Genomic DNA, 10,109 nt, shown 5'->3' with positions numbered 1-10,109 from the left:
CGTGAGATCAGATTCTGTTCCACCCAATCGAATGGCTGACCACGGTGTTTATTGGTGTTAATATCCAGACCAGGGAGAGGCAAGAACCCAAATATTCCCACTTGTGACTGGAGCGAATCAGCCAATAATCAATAACAATCACCAATCAATCATCACATTGACCAAGGGGACCCCACTGGGAGACTTTCCCTTCTCCTGATCTTGTCAATGAGTGAACTTGCTGCCATTTCTATAAATCAAACAATTGGAGTTGTTAACACAGAGACAGGTTAATATTCCGAGTCCATCCCTAATCCTCACTGAAGTAGCAAAACAGTTAGCAGAACCAAACGGATGGAAAATTGCTCAATCTGTGTCTCTGAGACTGGGACCAAACTGTTGCCTCAGGAAGAAACTGTTTCTGAATTTACAGAGACTGAATCAACAGGTAGCCAGACAGGAGCTGGGCTTGATACAGTCTGGGAGCTCAGACACGGTCTGCTCTGGATCTGTCCCACACACGGTGAAGTCTGGGATTAGTCTGGCGCTGTTCACTCTACGGTCTGTCTCAGACGGGGTGGAGTCTGGGGTCTGGGTCCAGTCGGGACTCTGGGTGTCTGGCCTCTGTCTGGGTGCCTGGCCTCTGTCTGGGGGCGGTTCCCACTCTCTCTGCCTCACCTGTTTGCTCTCTCCCTGTCTCACCGCTAACTGGATCCGGTTTTTACAAATCGCAGGAGTGAAGAAGGGGATTAGAAGCGGCTCCTCCCGGGGGAGAGTGAAGCCGGAGCTCCGCATGATAAACTCGGTGTGTGTTTCATCTTACCGAGGACGAAAGTCTGGGAATAAAGCTCCGTCTAAACCATGTCTGCAAGCGGAGATGGCCAAAGGAGAGGAGAGCGAGAGAATCACCATTAATGTGGGTGGCACCAGGCATGAGACTTACCGGAGCACCCTGCAGACCCTGCCAGGGACCCGGCTGGCTGCCCTGACCGAGCCGGGAGCCCGGGGCAGCGGGCAGAGCCCGGACTCCTCCCGGAGCCTCTTCTTTGACCGGCACCCCGGTATCTTCGCCTATGTGCTGAACTATTACCGCACGGGGAAGCTGCACTGCCCGGCTGATGTGTGCGGACCCCTGTTCGAGGAAGAGTTAGCTTTCTGGGGGCTGGATGAGAGCGATGTGGAGCCCTGTTGCTGGGTGTCTTACCGGCAGCACCGAGAGGCGGAGGAGGCGCTGGAGACCTTCCAGCCCCCGGAGCCGGGAGAGGGGGAACCGGGGCTGGAAACCGAGCCCAGCCAGAGCCCTGTCCCCCGGGCACACTCACCCAGCCCGCGGCTCCTGCCAACTACTGGAGGAAGTGGCGACCCAGAATCTGGGCACTTTTCGAGGATCCCTACTCCTCCCGGGCAGCAAGGGTAAGGACAGGGTTAAACAGCCCATTTCCCTGAGAATTCCGGGTAAACAGACCACCATATCCCCCCCCCCCCCATGGGAATCCCCCCTCCATTCCCACCTCAAGAATTCCCCCCCCCCGAATCTCCCCCCCCCCCCCCCGAATCTCTCCCCCCCCCCCCCCCCCCCCCCCGAATCTCCCCCAGCTCCCCAGAATCCCCCCCTCCAGGAATCCATCCCATTTCCTCCCCCCGCCCCCCCCCCCCCCCCCGGAATCCACCCCATTTCCCCCCCCCCCCCACCCCCACCCACCCACCCACCCACCCAGGAATCCGTCCCATTTCTTCCCCCCCCCCACCCAGGAATCCGTCCCATTCGCCCCCCCCCCCACCCACCCAGGAATCCGTCCCATTTCTCTCCCCCCCCCCCCCCCCCCCCCCCAACCCAGGAATCCATCCCATTCTCTCCCCCCACCCACCCAGGAATCCGTCCCATTTCCCCCCCCCCCCCCCCCCCATCCCACCCATGAATCCGTCCCACCCCACCGGAATCCTCCCCATTCCCCCTCCACCCCACCGCACCGGAATCCACCCCATTCTCCCCCACCCCCACCGGAATCCGCTCCAACCCCACTTTTATTATTACAGCAATAGCTTGGAAATAATCAAGCTTATGGTCAAACCAAAACCATCTTTATATTGAAATAGATCCAACTAATGTATAGAAAGTCAGGCTTTGTGGATTCAGATGCCTGTTGAATCAACAAATGTTCTGTGCAGCTCTGGCCTGAAGCAAGGACTATCTGAAATATATTTAAAATTAAAGGCTGATAACTATTGAATCTTAGCTGCAGTCTGGGAAGATCAGAGACTTGGATACTGAATAAATACACAGCCATTCCATATCAGAGCCAGGGAGTTCTGCCAGTTGTTTAGTATTACCTTGAGTTTTTAAACTACAATCCCACTGTTCAGAAGATTTATCCATCGGTTTGGTATCTATGGTTTAGAAGGGAGTCGTGAGCAAGATCAACACACAGACCCTCCTAGACATAGACACAGACACCCATCCGGGCAGACACAGACGTACACCCAGACAGACACACGAGGTGGCATGGTGGTTAGCACTGTTGCATCACAGCGCCAGGGACTCGGGTTTGATTCCCGGCATGGGTCACTGTCTGTGTGGAGTTTGCACGTTCTCCCCGGTTTCCTCCTACACTCCAAAGATGTTCAGGTTAGGTGCATTGGCCATGATAAATTCTCCCTCACTATACCCAAACAGGTACCGGAGTGGGGTGACTAGGGGATTTTCACAGTGACTTCATTGCAGAGTTAATGTAACCCTACTTGTAAGGCACAAACAGACACCTAGGCATATACACAGAGACACAGACAGGCACCCACATCCAGACAGACATGTCCAGACATACGCACACAGAGACATAGGCAGATATCTACCAAGACATCGTTTGATAAGGTTCACCATGGAAGGCTTGTGCAGAAAATGCAGATGTATGGGATTGAGGGTGATTTAGGTAATTGGATCAGGAATTGGCTAGCTGATAGGAGACAGAGGGTGGTGGTTGATGGTAAGTATTCGTCATGGAGTTCAGTTACAAGTGGTGTGCCTCAGGGATCTGTTTTGGGGCCACTGCTGTTTGTAATTTTTATAAATGATCTGGATGAGGGTATAGGTGGGTGGATTAGTAAATTTGCTGATGACACCAAAGTCGGAGGTGTGGTAGATAGTGAGGAAGGGTGTCATAGTTTACAGGGAGACTTGGACAAGTTGCAGAGCTGGGCCGAGAGGTGGCGGATGGAGTTTAATGCGGAGAAGTGTGAGGTAATTCACTTTGGCAGGAATAACAGATGTGTAGAGTATAGGGCTAACGGGAGGACTCTGAATAGTGTGGATGAGCAGAGGGATCTAGGTGTATGTGTACATAGATCCCTGAAAGTTGGGAATCAAGTAGATAGGGTTGTTAGGAAGGCATACGGTGTCTTGGCGGTTATTGGTAGGGGGATTGAATTTAGGAGCCGCAGCGTCATGTTGCAACTGTACAAAACTCTGGTGCGGCCGCAGTTGGAGTATTGTGTGCAGTTCTGGTCCCCACGTTATAGGAAGGATGTGGAGGCTTTGGAGAGGATGCAGAGGAGGTTTACCAGGATGTTGCCTGGTATGGAGGGGAGGTCCTATGAGGAGAGACTGAGGGATTTGAGGTTGTTTTCATTAGAAAGAAGGCGGCTAAGAGGGGACCTTATTGAAACATATAAGATGATTAGAGGTTTAGATAGGGTGGACAGTGATAGCCTTTTTCCTCGGATGGAGAAAGCTAGCACGAGGGGGCATAGCTTTAAATTAAGGGGGGGGTAGTTATAGGACGGATGTCAGGGGTAGGTTCTTTACCCAGAGGGTGGTGAGGGATTGGAATGCCCTGCCTGCTGCGGTTGTAAATGCGCCTAGTTTGGGGGCGTTTAAGAGATCCGTGGATAGGTTTATGGATGGAAAGGGATTGGTTTAGGTTAGAGGGTCATTGCTTTTTAACTGGTCGGCGCAACGTCGTGGGCCGAAGGGCCTGTTCTGCACTGTAATGTTCTATGTTCTATGTTAAGACATTGAGACAGACACACACACACACACACACCCAAACAGACACACACACCCATGCAGACATACAAAAAGTGTCACAGATTGACATCAGCACAGACATAGCCACAAACAGACACACACACATAGCCATTCACAAACATAGACACGTGGATATAAGTTCCTGGCATGGATAGAGGATTGGTTGACTGGCAGAAGGCAGAGAGTGGGGATAAAGGGGTCTTTTTCAAGATGGCAGTCAGTGACTGGTGGTGTGCTTCAGGGATCAGTATTGGAACCACAACTTCTCACAATATGCATGAATGAGTTGGAGGAAGGAACTGGAGGCACTATTGCTAAGTTTGCAGATGAAACAAAGATATGTAGAGGGACAGGTAGTACTGAGGAAGCAGGGAGGCTGCAGAAGGACTTGGACAGGTTTGGAGAGTGGACAAAGAAGTGGCAAATGGAATACAATGTGGAAAAATGTGAGGTTATGCACTTTGGAAGGAGGAATGGAGGCACAGACTATTTTCTAAATGGGGAAAATGCTCAGGAAATCAAACACAAAGGGACACGGGAGTCCGTGTTCAAGATTCTGTTCAGTTGGCAGTTAGGAAGGCATACGCAGTATTAGCTTTCATGTCAGGAGGGCTAGAATACAAAAGCAGGGATGTATTTCTGAGGCTCTATAAGGATCTGGTCAGACCCCATTTGGAGTATTGAGAGAGTTTGGGGCCCCGTATAGAACCATAGAAAATTACAGCTCAGAAATAGGCCTTTTGGCCCTTCTTGCCTGTGCCGAACCGTATCGAAGGAAGTATGTGCTGGCCTTGGAAAGGATCCAGAGGAGGTTCATAAGAATGATCCCTGGAATGAAGAGCTTGTCGTATGAGGAACGGTTGAGGACTCTTGGCGTTTAGAAGGATGAGGGGAGATCTTATTGAAACTTACAGGAAACTGCGATGTCTGGATCGAGTGGATGTGGAGAGGAGGTTACCACTAGTAGGAAAAACAAGAACCAGTGGGCACAACCGCAGGCTAAAGGAACGATCCTTTAAAACAGAGATGAGGAGGAATTCCTTCAGCCAGAGTGTGGTGAATCTGTGGAACTCTTTGCCGCAGAAGGCTGTGGAGGCCAGGTCATTGTCTGTCTTTACGACAGAGATAGATAGGTTCTAGATAAGAGGATCAGGGGTTATGGAGAAAAGGCAGGAGAATGGGGATGAGAAAAATATCAGCCATCTTTGAATGGTGGAACAGACTTGATGGGCTGAGTGGCCTAATTCCACTCATGTCTTATGGTCTTATAGTAAAAGTCTCAGAACACCAGGTTAAAGTGCAACAGGTTTATTTGGTAGCACGAGCTTTCAGAGTGTCACTCCTTCGTCCGGTGAGTCAATTATGGTCTTACAGACAGACATAAACACAGACATCCAGTCATGATATCGATACAAAAGTGCACACATTAGCATACTGATATAAACATAAACTCTTTAATATTGGGATGTAAATGGAGATAGGAACAAAATTGTAAATCTGTGCAGCTGTTTGCTGGGAGCAGTCTCCCTCGTTCCTCAAAGCTTCATCATAACCTCTGTCTGTGAAGATGACCAGACATCATTGAGCCTGAGGATAAAATGGTGAAACATTAACTGACCCAGAGAACATTAACAATGGTACAAAGCTGTCCAATAATAATTCTACTTTGAGACATGAACACATGTTCACCAGACATGTTTTTAATTAAGATTTAGTTTGAAATTGATTATTGAAGAGGTGAAAATATAATGAAAGAAATGTTCAGTCTGATTTTGAAAATTCTCTGTATTTTGAACGTGCTTTGCTTTGAGAGCAGCTGTGACATCACAAGTGGTCAGTTCACTGTGTCCGTGAATGCAGATGGTGTTCGGCAGGGATCGGTGCTGGGTCTCTTACTGTGTGTGGTGTACATTAATGACAGTAAGAAGTCTGACAACACCAGGTTTAAGTCCAACCGATTTATTTGATAGTAAACTCTCAAGCTTTCGAGGTGCCCCTCTTCGTCAGGTGAATGAAGAGTTCTGAGGCCAGAACCCTTGGACTTAAACCTGGTGTTGTCAGACTTCTTACTGTGTTTACCCCAGTCCAACGCCGGCATCTCCACATCATGTACATTAATGATCCAGATGTGAATGTGGGGGTATGACCAGTAAGTTCACAATTGACATGCAAATTGGTGGTGTGATAAATAGTGAGGAGGAAAACATTAGATTACAGGATGATATAGACAGACTGGTCGATGGATAGAGCAGTGGCAAATGGAATTTAACCCTGAAAAGTGTGAGGTGATGCATTTTGGGCAAAGGGAGTACAGAATGAACAGTAAGATACCAGGAAGTACAGAGCACCAGGGGGACCTCGGGTTCATGTCCAAAGATCCTTGCATGTAGCAGGATCGGCAGATACAAGAAGGTTTTCATCTTAGGACAGGTTGATAAGTTGGTTAAGAAGGCATATGGGACACTTGCCTTTATTAGCTGAGGCATAGAGTGTGACTTCATAAAATATAGGAGAGCATCAGGCCATTTGGCCCAACAAGTCTGCTCCGTCACTCAATCATGGCTGACATGCTGTAAACCTCTATATGCTCCTCATCCCTATTTTTCTGCCTTCTCATAACCCTTCAGCCCATTACCAATTAAAAATCTATCTAACTCCTCTTAAATTTACTCTGTCCCAGCATCCACCGTACTTTAGCGTAGTGAATTCCACAGACTCACAACCCTTTGGGAGAAGTAGTTTCTCCTCAGCTCTGTTTTAAATTTGCTGCCCCTTATCCTAAGACTATGACCTCTCACCCTAGAATGCCTCACCAGCAGAAACATTCACTCCACGTCTACTTTATCCGTACCTTTGATCATCTTGTATACCTCAATTTGATCTCACCTCATTCTTCTAAATTCCAGAGAGTATCGGCCTGAACTGTTTGATTTCTCTTCATACGATAAACGCCTCTTCTCTGGAATCAATCTAGTGAACCTCCTCTGAACTGCCTCCAATACCACTGCATCTTTCCTTAAATGCAGAGACCAAAACTCTGCAGAATACTCCAGCTGTGGCCTCACCACTGCCTTGTGTAGTTGCAACAGTACTTCCTTACCTCTATATCCTATTCCTTCAGCTATAAATGCCAACATTCTATTCACTTTCTTTATTATCTGCTGTATCTGCATGCTAGTTTTCTGTGACTCATGAACGAGATCCCTCTGCACCGGAGCACCCCGAAGTCTCTCCCCATTTAGATAATTTGCTTTCCTATTTTTCCAACCAAAATGCATGAGCTGATACTTATCCACATTAAACTTCATCTGCCACATTTTGACCCATTCTCCAAACCTATCTATATCCATTTGTAAGGTTCTTATTTCCTCATTGCAACTTACTGTCCTGCCTAGTTTTGTGTCATCTGCAAATTTGGTTATAGAACCTTCTATCCCTGTATCCAAGTCATTGATATAGATTATAAATGAGAGCAGAGAGATTATGATGGAGCTGTGTAAAATATCAGCCACAGCTGAAGTACCGTGTGCAATCCTGGTCATCACAAGAACGTAAAAACTAGGAGCAGGAGTAGATCTTCTGGCCCTTCCAGCTTGCTCCACCATTCAATGAGATTATGGCTGATCATTTCATGGACTCAGCTCCATTTACCTACTCACTCAACATAAAATTTCTTTACTGTTTAAAAAATTATCTATCCTTGCCTTAAAAACATTCAATGAGGTAGCTTCAGCTGCTTCACTGGGCAGGGAATTCCACAGTTTCACAACCCTTTGTGTGAAGAAGTTCCTCCTCAACTCAGTCCTAAATCTGCTTCCCCTTATTTTGAGGCCATGCCCCCTAGTTCTAGTTTCACCTGCTTCTATCTTATATGTTTCTATAAGATCCCCCCTCATTCTTCTGAATTTCAATGAGTTAGCCCCAATTACTCAATCCTGCCTCATAAGCCAACTCTCTCAACTCCAGAATTAATCTTGTGAATCTCCTCTGTACCTCCTCCAGTGCCAGTATATTGTTTCCCAAGTAAGGAAACAAAGACTGTACACAGTACTCCAGGTGTGGCATCACCAGCACCTTATACAGCTGTAACAGAATCTCGCTGTTTTTAGACTCCATCCTTCTAGTGATGAGGGAAAAATTCCATTTTGCCTCCTCAATTACCTGCTGCACCTGCAAACCACCTGCTTGAGATTCCTGCACAAGGACACCCAGGTCCCTCTGCACAGCAGCATGCTGCAATTTTTACCACCATTTAAATAATAGTCAGTTTTGCTTTTATTCCTACCAAAATGGATGACCTCTCATTTACCAACATTGTACTCCATTTGCCAAATCCTCTCCCACTCACTTAGACTATCTATATCTCTTTGCACACTTTCAGCATCCTCTGCACACTTTGCCCTGCCACTCATCTTAGTGCCAACTGTGAATTTTGACACACTACACTTGGTCCCCAACTCCAAATCATCTATGTAAATTGTAAACAACTGCGGTCCCAACGCTGATCCCTGAGGCACTCCACTAGTCACTGATCGCCAATCACATTTTAGGAGAGGAGATACACCAGGAGGTGATCTGGGCTGGAGGAGAGGGTTTGAAGAGAAGCTGGTTAGGCTGGGGTTGTTTTCCTTAGAGCAGAAAAGACTGAGTGCGGACCTGATCGAGGTGTACAAAATTATGAGGGACATCTGGATAGGAAGGAGCTGCTCCCACGGTAGAGGGGTCAATAACAAAGGGCAGAGATTTCGGTGAGGAGCAGAAAGGAAATTAGGTGGGCATTTGAGAAAAATGGTCTCACCCAGAAGGCAGTGGGGACCTGGAATTCGCTGCTTGAAAGAGGGTAGAGGTGGGAATCCTCAACATTTAAGAAGCATTGAGATGAGTGTGTGAAAACCCATTGGGCACAAGGCTTGAGGCCAGGAGCTGGAAAATGAGATTAAAATAGATGTTAGTTAATGGTCAGCACGGTCACAATGGGCTAAAGGGCCTCTTTCTGTGCTGTATGACCATATGTTGACACTTTTTGTTTGTCATTAGACAAGGAAATATTGGCAGCTGTTTTATTAAGGATTCTATGAGCCTGTACAGAAGGGTCTCTTATTGTACCTACGGCTAACAGGACAAGCACCTCATTGAGGCAAAATAAGATGAGGTTTCTAAAAGATGGACACAGATCACATGCAGAGGAGCTTGAGGCAGGAGGACCAGATTCATAGTCAAAGAGGAAGACATTTGCAAGCAGGTGGAGAGGTGGTAGCCATCCCTTGACTGTCACTGGACCAAAATCCTGGAACACCCTCCCTAACAGCACTGTGGGTGTACCTACACCTCAGTGACTTGCAGCGGTTCAGGAAGGGAGCTCACCACGACCTTCTCCAGGGCGACTAGGAATGGGCAACAAATGACAAGCTGGTCTGTAATGCCTACATCCAATGAAAGAATTCGAAATGATAGACTGGAGGACACTTTAGGAGGAGGGAAATGTGGAGAACATGAAAACTGAAAGCCATTCAGTATCTACCAGATATGTAGGGCTGGGAAGGGTTTTTAAAGTCTGGTGAGACTTGCGTGAGAAAGATCTGTAAATGAGATAAGATGAAGAAAAATGGTCATTGCAGCATCATTTTGAGGGATGCCTACTCACAAATAGTGATTGGGGAAGTGATGTATTATTGTTGACAGCACTGAGTCATATTGGAAAATATGTGCAAGATGTTCCCTTCATCAAGATCATAAACATCATAGGAACTAGGAGCTACAATTCAATTTAGGCCAATCAGCCCCTCAGGCCTGCCCTGCCATTCAATACTATCACAGCTGATCTCATCTCAGCCTCACTCCCCTTTCTGGCCTGTTCACCATGACCCTTCAAACCCATTACTAACTAAAACTCTGTCTGTCTCTGCTTTAAATTTACTCAATGTCCCAGCATCAATCACCCTGGGGGAATGAATTCCACAGATTCACAACCTTCTGAGAGAAGTAATCTCTCCTCGTCTGTTTTAAATCTGCTACCCCATAATTTGAATCTAGTGTCAGGGGCGTTAACAGGGTAAATATGTGGGGTTACAGGAATAGGTTCAGGGTGGGACTGTGGTTAGTGAAGACT

General features: G+C 47.4%; 1 protein-coding gene across 1 annotated transcript in view; it reads left to right on the top strand.

The window, feature by feature from the left end:
- The first annotated feature begins 772 nt into the window (after nt 1–772).
- Nucleotides 773–10,109, top strand: part of LOC145338876 (voltage-gated potassium channel KCNC1-like) — a 70,121-nt gene continuing 60,784 nt past the window's right edge. The window contains 2 exon segments of the mRNA XM_080183277.1: nt 773–1,283; nt 1,286–1,392. Of these exon segments, the coding sequence (XP_080039403.1) occupies nt 773–1,283; nt 1,286–1,392 (618 nt within the window).

The sequence above is a fragment of the Carcharhinus amblyrhynchos genome, unplaced genomic scaffold (genome assembly GCF_965287045.1).
Source record: "Carcharhinus amblyrhynchos unplaced genomic scaffold, sCarAmb.v2.hapA chromosome_208, whole genome shotgun sequence".
Lineage (NCBI taxonomy): Eukaryota > Metazoa > Chordata > Chondrichthyes > Carcharhiniformes > Carcharhinidae > Carcharhinus > Carcharhinus amblyrhynchos.
The sequence above is the reverse complement of the archived record's forward strand: the minus strand, read 5'-3'. Positions and strand labels throughout refer to the sequence as shown.